Source organism: Stegostoma tigrinum, chromosome 3 (genome assembly GCF_030684315.1).
Source record: "Stegostoma tigrinum isolate sSteTig4 chromosome 3, sSteTig4.hap1, whole genome shotgun sequence".
Taxonomy (NCBI): Eukaryota; Metazoa; Chordata; class Chondrichthyes; order Orectolobiformes; family Stegostomatidae; genus Stegostoma; species Stegostoma tigrinum.
This window is the reverse complement of record NC_081356.1, coordinates 128,967,438-128,987,595: the sequence shown is the minus strand read 5'-3', so window position 1 is coordinate 128,987,595 and position 20,158 is coordinate 128,967,438. Positions and strand designations below refer to the sequence as shown.

Sequence of the window (20,158 nt, the reverse complement as noted above, 5' to 3'; positions counted from 1 at the left end):
GTGGTCATTATGGGAGACATTAACTTCCCCAACATTGACTGGAAATGCTATAACTCCAGTACGTCGGATAGATCAGTTTTTGTCCAATGTGTGCAGGAGGGTTTCCTGACACACTATGTCGAAGGGTCGACAAGAGGGGAGGCCACACTGGATCTGATACTTGGTAATGAACCAGGCCAGGTGTTTGATTTAGTGGTAGGGGAGCACTTTGGAGAGAGTGGCCAGAACTCAGTTATATTTAGTTTAGCGATGGAAAGGGATAGGAATATGCCACAGGGCAAGAGTTATAGATGGGGGAACGGCACTTATAATGCGATTAGGCAAGACTTAGGAGGCATAGAATGGGTTAGCAAAATGCAGGGGATGGGGACAATCGAAATGTGGAGCTGGTTTAAGGAAGAGATATTGCGTGTCCCTGATAGGTATGTCCCTGTCAGGCAGGGAGGAAGTGATAAGGTAAGGGAACCGTGGTTTACTAAAGAAATTGTATCTCTTGTTCAGCAGAAGAGGGAGGCTTATGTGACGATGAGACGAGATGGTTCAGATGAGGCGATGGGGAGTTACAGATTAGCTAGGAAGGGTTTAAAGAGAGAGTTAAGAACAGCAAGGAGGGGGACATAAGCAGACATTAGCAGATAGGATAAAGGAGAACCCTAAAGCTTTCTTTAGCTATGTGAGGAATAAGAGGATGACTAGAGTAGGATTAGGGCCAGTCAAAGACAGAAGTGGGAGGTTGTGTGTGGACCCTGTGGCGATTGGAGAGGTGCTAAATGATTATTTCTCATCTGTTTTCACTGAGGAACAGGAGAATGTTGTAGAGGAGATGACTGAGTTATGGGCTACTAGAATTGAAAGGATTAAGTTTCAGTAAGGAGGTGACGTTATCAATTCTAGAAGGTGTGAAGGTAGATAAACGCCCTGGGCCAGATGGGATTTTTCTGAGGATTGTCTGGGAAGATAGGGAGAAGGTGGCGGAGCCTTTGGCCTTGATCTTTAAGCCCTCATTGTCTACAGGTTTAGTACCAGAGGACTGGAGGATTGCAAATGTTGTGCCCTTGTTCAAGAAGGGCAGTAGGGATGACCCAGCTAATTATAGGCCTGTGAGCCTTACATCTGTTGTAGGAAAATTTTTGGAAAGGATTATAAGAGACAGGATTTATAATCATCTGGAACATAGAACATAGAACAGTACAGCACAGAACAGGCCCTTCAGCCCACAATGTTGTGCCGACCATTGATCCTCATGTATGCACCCTCAAATTTCTGTGACCATATGCATGTCCAGCAGTCTCTTAAATGTCCCCAATGACCTTGCTTCCACAACTGCTGCTGGTAACGCATTCCATGCTCTCACAACTCTCTGTGTAAAGACCCGCCTCTGACATCCCCTCTATACTTTCCACCAACCAGCTTAAAACTATGACCCCTCGTGTTAGCCATTTCTGCCCTGGGAAATAGTCTCTGGCTATCAACTCTATCTATGCCTCTCATTATCTTGTATACCTCAATTAGGTCCCCTCTCCTCCTCCTTTTCTCCAATGAAAAGAGACCGAGCTCAGTCAACCTCTCTTCATAAGATAAGGCCTCCAGTCCAGGCAACATACTGGTAAACCTCCTCTGAACCCTCTCCAAAGCATCCACATCTTTCCTATAATAGGGTGACCAGAACTGGACGCAGTATTCCAAGTGCGGTCTAACCAAAGTTTTATAGAGCTGCAACAAGATCTCACGACTCTTAAACTCAATCCCCCTGTTAATGAAAGCCAAAACACCATATGCTTTCTTAACAACCCTGTCCACTTGGGTGGCCATTTTAAGGGATCTATGTATCTGCACACCAAGATCCCTCTGTTCCTCCACACTGCCAAGAATCCTATCCTTAATCCTGTACTCAGCTTTCAAATTCGACCTTCCAAAATGCATCACCTCGCATTTATCCAGGTTGAACTCCATCTGCCACCTCGCAGCCCATCTCTGCATCCTGTCAATGTCCCACTGCAGCCTACAACAGCCCTCTATACTGTCAACGACACCTCCAACCTTTGTGTCATCTGCAAACTTGCTGACCCATCCTTCAATCCCCTCATCCAAGTCATTAATAAAAATTACAAACAGTAGAGGCCCAAGGACAGAGCCCTGTGGAACCCCACTCACCACTGACTTCCAGGCAGAATATTTTCCTTCTACTACCACTCGCTGTCTTCTGTTGGCCAGCCAATTCTGTATCCAGTTAAGTTCCCCTGTATCCCATTCCTCCTGACCTTCTGAATGAGCCTACCGTGGGGAACCTTATCAAATGCCTTACTGAAGTCCACATACACCACATCCACAGCTCGACCCTCATCAACTTTTCTAGTCACATCCTCAAAGAACTCGATAAGGTTTGTGAGGCATGACCTGCCCCTCACAAAGCCGTGTTGACTGCATTTGATCAAGCCATGCTCTTCCAGATGGTCATAAATCCTATCCCTCAGAATCCTTTCTAACACCTTGCAGACGACAGACGTGAGACTTACTGGTCTGTAATTGCCGGGGATTTCCCTATTTCCTTTCTTGAAGAGAGGAGTTACATTTGCCTCTCTCCAGTCCTCAGGTACGACTCCAGTGGAGAGCGAGGATGCAAAGATCTTTGCAAGTGGCGAAGCAATTGCATTTCTCGCTTCCCAAAGCAGCCGAGGACAAATCTGGTCCGGGCCTGGCGACTTGTCAATCTTAATGTTTGACAAAATTTTCAGCACATCAGCTTCCTCTAACTCTATCCATTCCAGCATGCACACCTGCTCTTCAAAGGTTTCATTCACTACAAAGTTTGTTTCTTTCGTAAAGACAGAAGCAAAAAACTAATGCAACAATTTGATTGGAGATAGTCAGCATGGATTCATCAAGGGCAGGTCATGTCTCACAAACCTCATTGAGTTTTTTGAGAAGGTGACTAAGCATGTGGATGAGGGAAGGGCAGTTGACGTGGTGTCCATGGACTTCAGTAAAGCCTCTAATAAGGTTCCACATGTAGGCTGTTGGAGAAAATACAGAGGCATGGGATTGAGGGAGATTTAGCAGTTTGAATTAGAAACTGGATTTCTGTAAGAAGGCAACGAGTGGTGGTTGATGAAAAATATTCAGCCTGGAGTCCGGTTACTAGTAGTGTGCCTCAAAGATCTGTTTTGGGACGACTGCTGTTTGTCATTTTTATAAATGACTTGGATGCAGGCATAGGTGGATGGGTTAGTAAGTTTGAAGATGACACTAAAGTCGGTGGAGTGGTGGACAGTGTGGAAGAATGTTGCAGGTTGCAGGGAGACTTGGATAAACTGCAGAATTGGGCTGAAAGGTGGCAAATGGAGTTCAATGTGGATAAATGTGAGGTGATTCACTTTGGGAAGACTAATAGGAAGGCAGAATACTGGGTCAATGGAAAGATTCTTGGTAGTGTGGATGTGCAGAAGGATCTGGTGTCCATGTACATAGATGCCTGAAAGTTGTCACCCAGGTTGATAATGCTGTTAAGAAGGCTTACGGTGTTTTAGGTTTTATTGGTAGAGGGATTGAGTTCCAGAGCTGTGATGTCATGCTGCAAGTGTACAAAACGCTAGTGCGGCCTCATTAGGAATATTGCGTGCAGTTCTGGTCACCCCATTACAGGAAGGATGTGGAAGCATTGGAAAAGGTGCAGAGGAGATTTACCAGGATGTTGCCTGGTCTGGAGCACAGGCCCTATGAAGAAAGGCTGAGGGACTTGGGTCTGTTCTCATTGGAGAGAAGGCGGCTAGGAGGGGATTTAATAGAGACGTACAAGATGATGAGAGGATTAGATAGGGTGGACAGTGAGAGTCTTTTTCCAAGGATGATGACTTCAGCTTGTACAAGGGGGCATAGCTACAAATTGAGGGGTGATAGATTTAAGACAGATGTCAGAGGCAGGTTCTTTACTCAGAGAGTGGTAAGGGCGTGGAACGCCCTGCCTGCCAATGTAGTTAACTCAGCCACATTAGGGGCATTTAAACAGTCCTTGGATAAGCATATAGATAATGATGGGATAGAGTAGGGGGAGGGGCTTAGATTAGTTCACAGGTCGGCACAAGATCGAGGGCCGAAGGGCCTGTTCTGCGCTGTATTGTTTTATGTTCTATGTTCTATAAAGCAAAACCACATTCATTAGGAACAGGCCATTTGACCCCTCCAACCTGCTTTACCATCCATTGAATGCATGGCTGAGGGGGTTGAAGTTGTGGGGGTAGGTTTAACTCAGTTGGCTGGACAGCTGGTTTGCAGTGTAGAATGCTGCTAACAGTGTGGGTTCAATTCTTGCACTAGCTGCAGTTTCTGTGAAGGATTTCCCTTCTCAATCCTCACTCAGGTTAAACAACCTGGGACAGTAGCAACTGCCAATGCTGGGGAATCTGTGTGTGTGTGTCTAATCAGAGAGCAGCCCTATGGTCCAATAAGACTACAGCTACTTCATTTCACCTCTACTTTCAAAGACCAAAGCACAAAATTACTGCACGGGAGCAGGCCCTTCGGTCCTCCAAGCCTGAACCGACATGCTGCCCGTCATTACTAAAACCCCCACTTCATTATTGTCAACTCACTTGTCAGTTGGAATTCTATCTAACTGAGCCTTGACCCTATTTAATGACCCAGCGCCACAGTTTTCTGAGGAAGACAGATCCACAGACTGACAACCTCCAAGAGAGAAAATAAAATTATCTATTTGTAAGAGAGGCTCCTAATTTTTAGACCATCTCCCTGGCTTTAGCCAACCTGACATTAGGAAATACCCTTTCAGAATCCACCCTATCATTTCTTCTCAGGATCTTGTATGTTTTTATGAGCTCAATTCTCATTTTTCTAAATTCCAATGGGTGCGGGTCCACTGTAGATCCAAAGGAGGAGATGGTATTGTTGCTCAACGAGTAATCTAGAGACCCACAAATTTGAATCGTGCCGTGGATGGTGGTGGAATTGTCGTCAACAAACATCTGGAAGTAGAAACTAACTGAGTGTCATTTGTCTTAAACCCTTCTTGTTCATGCATGCCCATTAGGGAAGGAAACTGCCATCCTTATCTAATCTGGTTTACACGTGACTCCAGACCCACAGCAATGGGGTTGACTCTTAACGGCCTCTGAAAGGGCTTTGCAAGTGGTACAGCTGAAGGGGCAATTTGGAATGGGCAATAAGTACTGGACCTTCAGATCCCATGTATCAATGAAATTTGATTTATTTATTGTCACGTTTAGATTGTTACAAAAATACAGTGAGAAGTGCTGTATCGTAGTGCCATCACAAAACACAGAAAAATAAACAAAAACATTGAATCTCAAGGCAGAACAGTGAAGAAATAAAGAAATGGTCTAACTTTACTGTCTTTCTCTTGAAGTGCTTCGTCATGGGCCATTGGCCTGGTGGCCAGCGTTTAGTCTCCTTCGCTGGGGTGCCTCTGGAATGTAAGTTGCCATTCCCCAGAGCCGTCTTGCCACTATCAGTCCTTGCCAGACCTCAGCAATGCAGATGGCACGGATGCTGCCCAAACTCGAGTCCGCTGCCACCGAGTTCGCTTCGGGCCCGCCTCGTCGATGCAGCTGCTGCTGATGCTGTCGGGCCCAAACACTCCTCCGCTGCCATCGCCCTCTTGAATCTGCACTGTACACCGACGACGACTCAATCTTTCCACACAGGAAACACCCTTCATCCCAGGAGTCAACTGAGCCGCTCCTGAGACAACCGCGTCCTCTATCAAAGACTGAAGGTGGGCAACTTTTGAACCAATTGTGGTCGCCTGAGGCCCAGTACAGCCGTAGCAACGCTTCTCCGTTTTTAAACCCGATTCTCCTTACAGTATAGGCCAACATTCCATCTGCTGCCTCGAAACCCTCTGCTCACCAACCCCTGGTGGATGTGCGCCTGCTGTGGTGAGGTGTCGACAGCATCAGACTGTGAGTCTCCAACCTCTCCCTGACCCCTCCTGGTTAACAAGCCCGGCAATACACGCTGACTGGATTCTATCTCTGCCTGGGTTGGAATGTCTGGGGAGAGCTGAAATCAAAATCATTGAGGTCACAGTATTCCGCACACCCCCCCGCAACCCACCCACCCACCACTCCTCGATCTGGACCTTTGCTCTCCCCTCCCCACCCCCCAAAACCGCCCTGTACAACCCAGGAACCAGAGAGTGGGAGAAGGAGCCTGGAACTAAAACGTTATCCTTATAGGCCTAAGGAAAAGAAAACAGCAGCCTTTCTGAGAATCAGCTCATGAACAATTTACAGCAGGAATTTTGACAAGCTCTTGAAATAGTCATCTGTTTATGCGTGCGTTTATATTTGTATATATATATTTATACGTGTGAGCGCTGATAAGTATGTGACAGCACTTTTCGCATTTACATGTATGTGCACATGTCGGCCCGTGTCTATGCTTTGCGGTCAGTGTGTGCACGATTTTTTTTAATGTGTTCGCAAGATGCGGGGTCCCTACTAGGCCAGCTGTTAACGATGCTCTTTAATTACCCAGTGGGCAGTTACGAATCAACTGCATTGCTGTGGGTCTGGAGTCACCAGTCGGCCAGGTTAGGAAAACATGGCAGATCTCCTTCCCTAAAGACATTAGTGAGATATACAGATTATGAATCAGTAAGAGATTCAAGGGTTTTGGGGAAAGGGCAGGAAAGTGGAGTTGAGGATTATCAGATCAGTGGTTTCATGGAATGTCAGAGCAAACATCATAGGCTGCATGCCTACTTATGGTCTTATAGTGAACCAGACAGGTTGTTACAATTGACAATAGTTGCATGGTCACTATCAGGCTAGCTTTTTTTTTGTTCTAGCATTATATTAAGTGAAACCATGCCCTCTAAGCATTAGCCTGACAGTGTGCGTGAGTGTATTAGTATGTGTATTTGTGTGTGTCTGTGTGTGAGTGCATATTGGCTTGCGTCTGTGTTTGTGTGTGTGAGATTGTGTGTTTAACTGTGTGTAGAATGTGCATGTAGGCATGTGAGTGTGTGTGTGAATGTGTGCGCACACGTGTCCGCATCTCTGTGCATGTCTGTGTGTGTATGCTTGTTTGAGTGTGTGCTTGCATGTGCATGTGTGTGTGTATGTGAAAGAGTGTGCTTGTGTGTATGGCAATGTATGAGTGTATGTGTGCATAAGTATGTATGTTTGTGTGTATGTATGCATGTGCGTGTGAGCATGTATGTGTGTATGAATGTGTGTGAGTATGTGTGTGCTTGTGTGTGTGTGTACAAATGTGTGTCAGAGTGTATGTGTGTGTGTGAGAGTGACTGTATGTGCGTGTGAGATTGTGTGTGCATGTGTGTGTATGTCTGTATGTGTATGTGTGCGTGTGTGCATGTGTGTGTGTGTATGTGTGCCTGTGTGTCTGTGGTGTGTGATTACGTGTGTATGTGTCTGAGTGCGTGTGTGTCTGTGTACGTGTGTGTGTGTGTGTGTCTGAGTGCGTGTGTGTGTGTCTGATTGCGTGCGTGTTTGTATGTGTGTTTATGTGTGTGTGTGTACATGTGTGCATGTGTGTGCAAATATGTGTCCGTGTGTGTGTCTGTGAATGTGAGTATGTGTGTGTGTGTCTGAGTGTGTGCGTGTGTGTGTCTGTGTACGTGTGTGCGTGCATATGTGTGCCTGTGCGTCTGTGTGTGTGTGTGCCTGTGTGCATGTGTCTGAGTGTGTGTGTGTGTATATGTGTGTGTGTGTGTGTCTGAGTGCGTGTGTGTGTCTGTGTGTGTGTGTGTGTGACAGAGAAAAGGTGTTTGTGTTGAGTTGTGACTGTTTGTTGAGTTGTTTCTGGGAGGTGGGTGTCATCTCGCTGCTCTCTCTAACCGCTCCCTCCCCCCCGGAGAAAGTCCCGTTGTGAATGGCTGCAGTCCATGTGGCGAAGGCAGTTCCTTCCTAATAGCGAAATGAATGTAGCCACTTGGACTGTAGATTCAACAAGTCAGACACTACCACCACCTACTCCAAGGGCAATCAGATATAGGCAACAAATGCTGACATTTTCGGTAATGCCTGATACCCCTCAAAATAATAAAAGGAACATGTGCAATATCGCAGTCATGGCAGAACCCCTCCAAGCCACTCACCATCCTGGCTTGGAAATATATCGCTGTTCCTCCAGTGTCACTGGTTCAAAATCCTGGAATTCCCTCCCTAATGGCATTGTGGGTCAAAACACAGCAGGTGGACCGCAGAGGTTCAGGACAGCAGCTCACCCCCACCTTCTGAAGGGCAGCTCGTGACGGGTCATATTAAATGCTTGCCCAGCCAGTGATGCCCACATCTGTAAGTGAACAGAAAGACAATACCCCATGCCCAAAAATAAAGCCAACATCAATGAGCAAAGTTGTTTTTCAGTAGATTTGTGGAGAGGCATTTGATCCTAACCCTGATTTGAAGCCACAGCTGGAGTGCCTGTGTGCAGCTCTGGTCTGGGCCACACTGGAGAGATTCACCATTTCAGTAAAGAGATGAGGTGGTTTTCTTTGGAGCAGGAAAGATTGACGGGAGATCTACCTGAGTTGTGAGGGGCCTATACAGGTTGGATAGAAAGCAAACTAAAAACCGAAAGAGCTGCAGGTGCTGGAAGTCAGAAGCAAAAAAAGGAAGTTGCTGGGAAAGCTCAGCAGGCCTGGCGGCATCTGTAGGGGGAAATTAGAGATGGAAAGTAGCTGTTCTCCTTAGTTCAAGGGTCAGTAAGGAGGGGACATAACGTAGAGGTGAAAGCCAGGAGGTTTCCAGGGGATTTGAGGAAAACAATATTTTCACCAGTGGGTAGTGGGAACCTGGAACGCGATGCCTCGGGGGAAGGGTCCAGTTCTGAGGGAGGGTCACCAGACCTGAAGCTTGAACTCTGCTTTTTCCTTCACAGATGATTCCAAACCTGCTGAGCTTTTCCAGCTAATTCTGTTTTTATTTCCCGCCTGGGAGGGTAGCTGAGGTGGGAAATCTTATAACCTTTAAAAAAAAGCACAGCTTTCGTGCTCCTAAGATGCTGCTTGGCCTGCTGTGTTCATCCAGCTTCACACTTTGTTAACCTTTAAAAAATACTTGCGTCCACATTTGTAACTTTCAAGGCTATGGGCCAGGTGCTGGAAAATGGGAACGGCGGAACAGAATCGAAGGGCCAAAGGGTCTTTTCTGCACGCCGTCTCACCGCGTGAGGTCTTCCCCTTTAAGAAGGGAGTTGTGTTTCACGCGTGGGGGCTTGGTGCGTGCTGTGGAGGCGTCAGTGACAAGTGCTCGCTGTGAGCTGCGCTCTAAGCCAGGGCTGTGGGATCGCACAGCTCGGGGTGAGCTATTTTGAAAGTGACCCTTGTAGAGTTTGCAGCTGTTTAAATCATGACTGAAGATGACGGATTCGGTTGTCGCGGAAGGGCAAGTAAAGCTGAGAGACGGAAAAAGGGTTTGTGGATCTGCTTGGCTGGGGAGGGGGTGTCGAGGGGTTTATGTGGATTTCATGTTTTGTGTGTATGTGTAGGGTGCGGGACGCTTCATTGACTGTTGTCTCTTCCTTCACTTCTCTCTCACACACTGCACTCGGTCCCCGGTACAGTGGAAGAGTAGATGGTTGGTGCTTCGTAAACCTTCTCCTGTAGCAGGTATGACCTCTCTGCTGTTTAAGCTCATTCACTTTTTGTCTATATTTGACTGTCTGGGAGAGTGGGGAGGGGATCCACTGCAAACTCACAACACCAGCGTGCCCTGGCTACACAGTGTGCCTCTCAAGCATTGCGTTTCTAAGCGTCCTCTTTCTAACATGTTGCTTTCCGCAAATCTAATTTTGATCCTGTGTGACACAGCGGCTGTGTTATGAAACGTTGCTCCATTGAGAGTGCACGGGAATTCATTTTCGCACCTCTTTAAACACAAAAAAGGGAGCAGGAGTGGGTCATTCCGTCCTTTGAACCTGCTCCTCCATTCAATACGATCAGTCCTGTGTTCTCACTTTCTCCCACCTCCCCCCCCCCCTCCTCGACCAATACCCTTTGGCCCCAAGCACTATATCTAACTCCTCCTAAACAGTGATGGCTTGTTCTGGCAGGATTAGACAGAGTAAATGTTGTTCCTGATGACCAGGGGAGTGCAGAGCCAGGGTTCACAGTCTGAGAATATGGGGTGGGTCATTTAGGACTGAGATGAGGAGAAATTTCTTCACCCAGAGAGTGGTGAGCCTGTGGAATTCACTGCCACAGAAAGTGTTTGAAGAAAGATGATGTAGATGTCAGACGCATGAGGGACATTTAAGCGACTCTTGGATAGGCACACGGACGATAGCGAAATCTAGCATGTGCAGGGTAGTTTGATCTTAGAATAGGATAATATTTTGGCACAACATCTTGGGCTGAAGGGCCTGTACTGTGTTGTACTGTTCTATGTTCTTTGGAGTGAAGGGGCTGAAAGATATGGGGAGAAACTTGTATGAGGAAAGTGAATGTCGGATAGCCACGTTTGTGATATTGCAAAAGTAGACACAAAACAACTGATGAAAGCAACAAAAAAACTCTACTCAAGGAGACAGGTGGACAAAAACTTGGCAGATGGAATATCCGGCACGGTGGCTCAGTGGTGGGGTGGCACGGTGGGTCAATTGTGGGGTGGCACGGTGGCTCAGTGATTAGCACTGCAGCCTCACAGCACCAGGGACCTGGGTTCGATTCCCACCTTGGGCGATTGTCTGTGTGGAGTTTGCACATTCTCTGTGTCTGCATGGGTTTCCTCCGAGTTCTCCGGTTTCCTCCCACAGTCCAAAGATGTGCAGACTAGGTGAATTGGCCATGCTAGAATCACCCGTAGTGTTCAGCGGTGTGTGGGTTATAGGGGGATAGGTCTGGGTGGGATGGTCTAAGGGGCGGTGTGGACTTGTTGGGCAGAAGGGCCTGTTTCCACACTGTAGGGAACCTAAACCTAATCTAAAGTGGGAAAGTAGGATGATCAGTTATATTGAACAGTGCAGCAGGTTTGAAGGACTGAGTGGCCTACTCCTGCTCTTGGTGTACTTCTTATGAAACGAGCTGAAATATTTTGCCTTTAATTCAAATAGCACTGAGTACACCGGCCCACACACAGCCAGTGGGCCAGAATCTGAGGGGTAATAATTTGGAGTGTGTGCTCCCTCATTGAGAATTTTCCCTGACATCCCTTGTTACTGTAGACTCAGCGTTTGTTGTCTCTTCCAGTCAAAACCTTCCCATTTATCAAACTCTGTATATTTTCTTCAGTTAACCCAAAAGCTTGCTTAAAATCTGAATAAGGTATCACCTGGAGCAGTTAGATTCATTTTAAATGGGTACCTTTAGATAGGCGAGAAAGGATGCAAACGTATAAACAGGGAAGAAGAAATAAAAACAAAGTTGCTGGAGAAGCTCAGCAGGTCTGGCAGCATCTGCAGAAGAGAAAAAGTTTCGGGTCTGGTGACCCTTCCTCAGTTCTGTTTTTCCCTCCACAGATGCTGCCAGACCTGCTGAGCTTCTCCAGCAACTTTGTTTTTGTTCCTGATTTACAGCATCCGCAGTTCTTTTGGTTTTTATTTAAACAAGGAAGAAGAGTGGGTCACTGAGCCCTTTTGCATATGAGCAGGATATTTGAATAAAATGAGATAAAGAAGGGTGATCAGGAGCATTATATCTGGCATGAATGGGATGAATGGCCTGCTTTCTACTATTTAAGCAGTTTTGTTTGATTTGGTTTCAGTGGCACCATCTGCTTGTGTATTTTAAAAATGTTTTTCCTTTGTACATGAGCTGGAGTGGGGTTTATCCCCTTGCATGTGGTGGGAGCTGTGAATGGCTGCCGTTTATTTACTTTTGAAAATGGTTTGATCAAGAATATGCATGAGATGAGATCATAGGCAGATCAGTTGTGATTGCATTGAATGGCAGAGTATACTCAAAGGGCCAAATAGCCTGCTGCTGCTAATACCTGTGTTTAGATGCAGAAAGGCCACGGGATCCATAGCTGAGATGAATAGACAGCACATGATTTGTCGGCTGTTCTAGGACTTCTTTTGATCGGTAACATGGAGTGCACTAATTATCAAATGGAATGCAACATAAATACACAACAGCGGCTTAGCATAGTGTCAAAAATATTGCTTTCAAGAAGGTCTGAGATATAGCCCTAAGGGTTGGAGGAACCAAAGGGTTTGGGGAGAAAGTAGTAACAGGGGATTGAGTTGGATAATCAGCCAAGATCATATTGAATGTTGAAGGGCCGAATGGCCTACTCCTGCTCCTGTTTTTCCCATTTGGCTGTGGCTCAGTTGCCTTCCCTTCTGGAACTCTGTGCTGTGGGTTCACACCCCACAACAAAGATCTGAGCACACAATCTAGGCAGGCTTTAAGGTATAGGTCACAGGAACAGATCAGGCCATTCGACACATTGAGTCCAACAAGGGAACAATGAGATCTTAAAAGCAGGGCTGCCATTCTGCAGGGTGGAGGGCTAGTATACCCTGATGTTCCAGGAGCTTGTATGCTGACATTGGTGACGTGATTGGGCTTTGACCTGTCATTTCCAAATCTATGCACAACAAAACCGTCCTAGTGGTGTTGGGGGGGTGGTGTTAGGATTCTACCCATTTCCAGTAACATCTACGCTTGAATGTAAAATAGGAGGAATAGCGCATGAGGGGATTCAGCAAAGAGCTTTCTACATTTCTAACCTTTTATTGATTTTAATCAATGCAAGATTTCTAACCCCGTAGCTCAGTGATGCCCCTTATCTTAGGACATGGGGGTTGTCTTCCAGAGGAAGGGGAGGGGACATGGTCTGGAGCCCAGGAAGCCAACTGTGTCTGAAGCATTGCTGGGCTGTGGCTTGAATTTTTTTGAGCAGGTAGCAGCAGTTGAGAACAGCCAGTAACAATTCCCCTCTCGATTGGTCGCACCTCCTGGCTCCTCTGTCCACCCTTGCTTTGATTCGCCAGGTTCGACATGAGTATTTCCAGCAGAATGCCATGATGATATTCCCCAGCCCAGTGTGCGCGGCACTGCCAAACTACTTAGGCTCCACCTTCCATATGCTATATCTGTGTGGCTGCGTTGATGGTGAACGCAATCCAGTTATACAGGCGGTAGCTAATCTGCGGCTGAGGTGTGGAGATTGGGTACAAATACCCTGGAGGCAATGTGGCAACACTTATGTTAGCTCTCGTAACATAAGGGGTAGGTGTAGGCATGATGGTATTGAAAGATTCAACAGATATTTATCACACTTCCTGGTACATGCCGGATATAGATTGCATTTGCAAGCACTTCAGTGTCTGGGGTAGTATTGAGCCATTTGATTGCAAACAGTAGCACTTGCATCAGTATGCCATGCTTGAAATGACCCCAAATTATGATGGAGTCTGAGATCTTTGTAACCTCAGGTGACCCTGAAACAGTGATGATATCACAAGCTTGTCTCTTCAAAGTGTACTGCCTGTGTGATATAATACAGCAGTAACTACCAGGAAGAGTCAAATTAGAGTGAAATCACCAAATACCAGTTTTAAGATCTCCTGGATATTTTCACCAGCTTTTGGGAGGATGATAACCCTGGTTAGCCTAGCTGCTGTCCTAGCAATTGACTTTTTTTTTCCATTATTCGGTTATGAGATGAGGTATCACCGGCCAGGCAGCATTTATTGCCCATCCCTAATTGCCCAGAAGGCAGTTAAGAGTCAACCACATTGCTGTGGATCTGGAGTCACATGTAGACCAGATCAGGTAAGGATGGCAGTTTCCTTCCCTAAAGGACATTAGTGAACCAGATGGGTTTTCCCTACAATCAATTCATGGTCATCATTGGATCCTTAATTCCAGATATTTTATTGAATTCAAATCCACTGTCTGCCCTGGCAGAATTCAAACCCGTGTCCCCTGAACGTTGTCTGGGTCTCCGGCTTAACATAGAACATAGAATGTACAGCTCAGGACAGGCCCCTCGGCACACAATGTTTGCCGAACGTTTTCCTTAAACCTAAGGTCTATCTAGCTTCCACCCCTACCTTATCCTACCATCCATATGTTTGCCTAAAACCCACTTAAATGCTTCTAATGAGGCCGACTCCACTACCATCTCGAGGATAGCACTCTACAAGTCCAGCGATAGTACCACTGGGCCATTGCCAACCCACATCGCTGAGAAACAGTGAGACAAGCGCAAACCACAGTCGATTCTGAGAGTCTGTAATGAACACACGTGCTGGAGAAACTCAGCTGGCCAAGCAGCATCTGGGAGGGAGAGTTAACGCTTTGTGAACCTGTGATGCATCATCAGGCAACTCACCACTGCCTCCTTGAGGACAATTTGGGAGTGGCAATAAATGCCCCAGTCTGTGACTGCTGTGTCCCACAAGTGAATTTTAACAAAAAAAACTGGTGCTATGGGATGCACTTTCGGCATTTCCTGTTTTTATCTCCTCCCTATTCCTTTTGCTTCCCATGGGCGGTTGCTGTGTGTAAATCACTTGTACTGTTGCCGACAGTCAGTACACATTAATGTGTACATCACCAGCTGTAAAGTTCTCTCCGAGCCCAGAGGCTCTGCTGGTTGCTCTCTGAAAGTTAGTTCTTTCTTTTTGACTGAACCAAAAGATGCTAAAATAAGTGTCAGTGTCCTGTCTGGACAGAAATGAACCTTACCGACCAACCAACCGATCCGCTGTGTTTACCAGCTTCTTCATTTCCACCCCCCCCCCGCCCCCCCAAGGAGTCCTAGAAGCATTGATTGCAACAGCAAACACCACACATGTAACAAAGGGGTTTTTTTTGGCCTGCCAGACTCTCATGGATTTATTTCTTCAGAGCCTGGCCTGAGATTTGAGTGGCAGAGCGAGCGAATGTTGTGAATGGATTAGGCACAGGCATCTTTTTGAAGTGATTGTTTTTGCAGCTGTTTGACAGCAGCTGTTGGACTCACTTGTCAACTGATGGGAAAATACAATGGCTGCCCTACAGCCAGGAATCCGCAGGCAGGCAGACCCGTGAGAGTGGGGTGGGGGTGGGAATTGATCGTCGGGGGTGCTGGTGGAGGTGGTGGTACTGGGCACAGCTACTGAGGGGAAGACCCCAGAACCTGAGAGCTGTGCTGGGTGCAGATTCACTCATGGCTTTCCAATGAGAATGGGATAATGACCTGGAAGGGGAACACCTGCAGGACGGAAACATAGAAACCAGGAGCAGGAGTAGGCTAGAGATAATGGGAACTGCAGATGCTGGAGAATTCCAAGATAAGAAAATGTGAGGCTGGATGAATACAGCAGGCCAAGCAGCATCTCAGGAGCACAAAAGCTGACGTTTCGGGCCTAGACCCTTCATCAGAAAAGGGGGATGGGGTGAGGGTTCTGGAATAAATAGGGAGAGATGGGGAGGCGGACCGAAGATGGAGAGTAAAGAAGATAGGTGGAGAGAGTATAGGTGGGGAGGTAGGGAGGGGATAGGTCAGTCCAGGGAAGACAGACAGGTCAAGGAGGTGGGATGAGGTTAGTAGGTAGATGGGGGTGCGGCTTGGAGTGGGAGGAAGGGATGGGTGAGAGGAAGAACCGGTTAGGGAGGCAGAGACAGGTTGGACTGGTTTTGGGATGCAGTGGGTGGAGGGGAAGAGCTGGGCTGGTTGTGTGGTGCAGTGGGGGGAGGGGACGAACTGGGCTGGTTTAGGGATGCAGTAGGGGAAGAGGAGATTTTGAAACTGGTGAAGTCCACATTGATACCATTAGGCTGCAGGGTTCCTAGGTGGAATATGAGTTGCTGTTCCTGCAACCTTCGGGTGGCATCATTGTGGCACTGCAGGAGGCCCAGGATGGACATGTCATCTAAAGAATGGGAGGGGGAGTGGAAATGGTTTGCGACTGGGAGGTGCAGTAGTTTGTTGCGAACTGAGCGGAGGTGTTCTGCAAAGCGGTCTCCAAGCCTCCGCTTGGTTTCCCCAACGTAGAGGAAGCCACACCGGGTACAGTGGATGCAGTATACCACATTGGCAGACGTGCAGGTGAACCTCTGCTTAATGTGGAATGTCATCTTGGGGCCTGGGATAGGGGTGAGGGAGGAGGTGTGGGGGCAAGTGTAGCATTTCCTGCGGTTGCAGGGGAAGGTGCCGGGTGTGGTGGGGTTGGAGGGCAGTGTGGAGCGAACAAGGGAGTCACGGAGAGAGTGGTCTCTCCGGAAAGCAGACAGGGGTGGGGATGGAAAAATTTCTTGGGTGGTGGGGTCGGATTGTAAATGGCGGAAGTGTCGGAGGATGATGCGTTGTATCCGGAGGTTGGTAGGGTGGTGTGTGAGAACGAGGGGGATCCTCTTTGGGCGGTTGTGGCAGGGGCGGGGTGTGAGGGATGTGTTGCGGGAAATACGGGAGACGCGGTCAAGGGCGTTCTCGATCACTGTGGGGGGGAAAGTTGCGGTCCTTGAAGAACTTGGACATCTGGGATGTGCGGGAGTGGAATGCCTTATCGTGGGAGCAGATGCGGCGGAGGCGGAGGAATTGGGAATAGGGGATGGAATTTTTGCAGGAGGGTGGGTGGGAGGAGGTGTATTCTCGGTAGCTGTGGGAGTCGGTGGGCTAGAAATGGACGTCAGTTACAAGCTGGTTGCCTGAGATGGAGACTGAGAGGTCCAGGAAGGTGAGGGATGTGCTGGAGATGGCCCAGGTGAACTGAAGGTTGGGGTGGAAGGTGTTGGTGAAGTGGATGAACTGTTCGAGCTCCTCTGGGGAGCAAGAGGCGGCGCCGATACAGTCATCAATGTACCGGAGGAAGTGATGGGTTTTGGGGCCTGTGTAGGTGCGGAAGAGGGACTGTTCCATGTAACCTGCAAAGAGGCAGGCATAGCTGGGGCCCATGCGGGTGCCCATGGCCACCCCTTAGTCTGTAGGAAGTGGGAGGAGTCAAAAGAGAAGTTGTTGAGGGTGAGGACGAGTTCAGCTAGGCGGATGAGAGTGTCGGTGGAGGGGGACTGGTCGGACCTGCGGGACAGGAAGAAGCGGAGGGCCTTGAGGCCATCTGCATGCGGAATGCAGGTGTATAGGGACTGGACGTCCATGGTGAAGATGAGGTGTAGGGGGCCAGGGAATTGGAAGTCCTGGAGGAGGTGGAGAGCGTGGGTGGTGTCATGGACGTAGGTGGGGAGTTCCTGGACCAAAGGGGAGAAAATGGAGTCCAGATAGGTGGAGATGAGTTCGGAAGGGCAGGAGCAGGCTGAGACGATGGGTCGACCAGGGCTGGCAGGTTTGTGGATTTTGGGAAGGAGATAGAAACGGGCCGTGCGGGGTTGGGGAACAATGAGGTTGGAGGCTGTGGGTGGGAGGTGCCCTGAGGTGATGAGGTCATGAATGGTGTTGGAGATGATGGTTTGGTGCTCGGGTGTGGGGTCATGATCGAGGGGGCGGTAGGAGGTGGTGTCGGAGAGTTGGCATCTGGCCTCGGCGATGTAGAGGTCAGTGTGCCATACTACCACTGCCCAGGCCCCAAGATGACATTCCACATTAAGCAGAGGTTCACCTGCACGTCTGCCAATGTGGTATACTGCATCCACTGTACCCGGTGTGGCTTCCTCTACATTGGGGAAACCAAGCGGAGGCTTGGAGACCGCTTTGCAGAACACCTCCGCTCAGTTCGCAACAAACAACTACACCTCCCAGTCGCAAACCATTTCCACTCCCCCTCCCATTCTTTAGATGACATGTCCATCATGGGCCTCCTTCTTTTCTCTCCATCTTCGGTCCGCCTCCCCCCCCCCTCCCTATTTATTCCAGTTCCCTCTCCCCATGCCCCTCTCTGATGCAGGAGTAGGCTATTTGGCCCTTCGAGCCTGCCCCACCGTTCAATGCAATCTTGGCTTAGCCTCTCTCTCTCCCAACGGTTGAAACAGTCAATTTCCCTTCATACCCCTTGATCCTTTAGTATCTGAACATGCACTTGTAAGCACATGGTCTGCAGTGGTTCAAGAAGGTTGCCCATCACCAGATTCTCAAGGACAATTAGGAAGCGCAAGAAATACTGGTCCAATCAGAAATGGCCGAACCCCATAAAAAGAAAAACTGGCCATTATCACTGTTACTGAGACGGGTTTTACATTTCACATTTATGACTGACTTCAGATCCTGACAGCTGTAGTGGTGGGATTTGAACCCACACCCCTAGAATGTTATCTTTGGCAGCTGCAGTTCTAACCTACGATCATTAATGCTATGCCAACATCTACACCCAGGGTAGACCATCTGATTCCCCACTCAGGTAACTTCTTAGCTCAGACTCAGAAAGTCATGCAGGTTGGGCTGTCACCCCTAGTGCTGATCAAAGTTGACGCTGCCAGTGGGAGAGGGGGTGCTGAGGGAGTGTGGCACTGTTGGAGATGAGATATTTACCAAAGCCTGATCCACACTCTCGTGTGCATGCAAAGGATCACATGGAATTAGGTCAATAATTGGATGAGGGGAACCAAATATATTTATGCTGCATTCTTTGATTACACAAAGTTAGGTGGGCGGGTACATCGTGAAGAGGACGTAAGGAGTCTGCAATGGAATATTGATGGTTTAAGTGAGTGGATGAAACATTATAGCAGATTAGCTTTCCTACAGTGTGGAAACAGGCCCTTCGGCCCAACAAGTCCGCACTGCCCCTTGAAGCATCCCACCCAGACCCATCCCCCTATAACCCACACACCCCTGAACACTGCGGGCAATTTAGCATGGCCAATCCACCGAGCCTGCACACCTTTGGACTGTGGGAGGAAACCGGAGCACCCGGAGGAAACCCACGCAGACACGGGGAGAATGTGCAAACTCCACACACAGCCACCCAGGGGTAGGATTGAATGGGGGTCCCTGGCGCTGTGAGGCTGCAGTGCTAACCACTGAGCCACCGTGCCACCCCAGATGTAGGCATCTAATGTGAACTTGACCATTTTGTTTGGAAGAATAGAACACGGGATGTTAAATGTAGAGAGATTGAAGATTGCCGTGTGTGCAGATATTTGAATCACATACAGGTAGGGTAAGTGATAAAGAAGATAGATGTTGATGTTTATGGCGAAGAGAATGGAATGTAAAACAAGGGATGTTTTGCCACAGTTGTACTGGGCATTGGTTGGATCATAATCTAGAATCCTGTGTTCAGTTTTAGTCTCCTTACTGGTCTCCCCCTAGTTAGGGTCAGAGATAATGGGGACTGCAGATGCTGGAGAATCCAAGATAACAAAGTGTGGAGCTGGATGAACGCGGCAGGCCAAGCAGCATCTCAGGAGCACAAAAGCTTTTGCTTGGCCTGCTGTGTTCATCCAGCTTCACACTTTGTTACCCTAATTAGGGTGTTTCTTTTAGTATTGGCTACATTTGCTAGCACTGACGCTGTAGCCATGCAATGTGAGCCCATAACATTACTGTGTCTGCCATAGCGCTATGGGACTTGGATAATAACTTCACATTGAGAGTTTATTTCATGTTTAATGGTGCCTGCCCCGAAAGAAATTGTAAAAGCACTGACTCAGAGGAGCGTTCAGATAGAGCATTACTGCTGCCAACCACAGATGTATACCCCTTTTGAGGGGGTGGGCGACACTGAGGAAACTGGCCAGTGGGGCACTGAGAGGCAGAAGACTGTGTGGCCAGGGGTGACTGGATAATGGTCAGTATGGCCAGGAGGAGGAAGGGGGAGGATGAAGGTGTGGAGGGGTGGAGTGGAGAGTTTGCTGTGTGTGGGGGAGGTGGAGGGGGGAGGTGGGGGTGCAGAGAGTGGACAGTGAGGGAGAGTTAACAATGACGATAGTGGTTCCTCAGGGACGTGGCTGGACTGTCTGTGCAGCACCAAGAGAAGTCGCAATATTATGGCTAACAGCTTTATAAATGGCAGAATTTCTGCCTTGAATTGTGTGCATGCGTGCATGTCTGTGTCTGTGTGTGCATGCGAGCGTGCGTGTGTGTGTGTGTGTGCATGCGTGTATGTGTGCATGTGCATGCGTGCGCGCCTGTGTGTGTGTGAGCGTGTGTGTGAGCATGTGTGTGTGTGTGTGTGTGTGCGTGTGCGCGCGCGTGTGCCTGTGCGTGCATACATGTATGTGTGTCTGTGTGTGTATGTATCTGTGTGTGTGTGCGTGTGCATGCATGTCTGTGTGCGTGCATACATGTGCATGTGCGCGTGCGTGCGCGTGCGTGCGCGTGCGCGTGCG

General features: G+C 48.3%; 1 protein-coding gene across 2 annotated transcripts in view; it reads left to right on the top strand.

Annotated features, from left to right (window-relative positions):
• The first annotated feature begins 9,304 nt into the window (after positions 1–9,304).
• The window catches only part of dok7b (docking protein 7b), a 106,082-nt gene continuing 95,228 nt past the window's right edge, over positions 9,305–20,158 (top strand). For both annotated transcript variants that reach the window (XM_048525283.2, XM_048525277.2), the window contains exons 1-2: positions 9,305–9,417; positions 9,568–9,613. In XM_048525283.2, the coding sequence (XP_048381240.1) occupies positions 9,364–9,417; positions 9,568–9,613 (100 nt within the window). In that variant the 5' untranslated portion in view covers positions 9,305–9,363. The remainder of the gene's footprint in view (positions 9,418–9,567; positions 9,614–20,158) is intronic.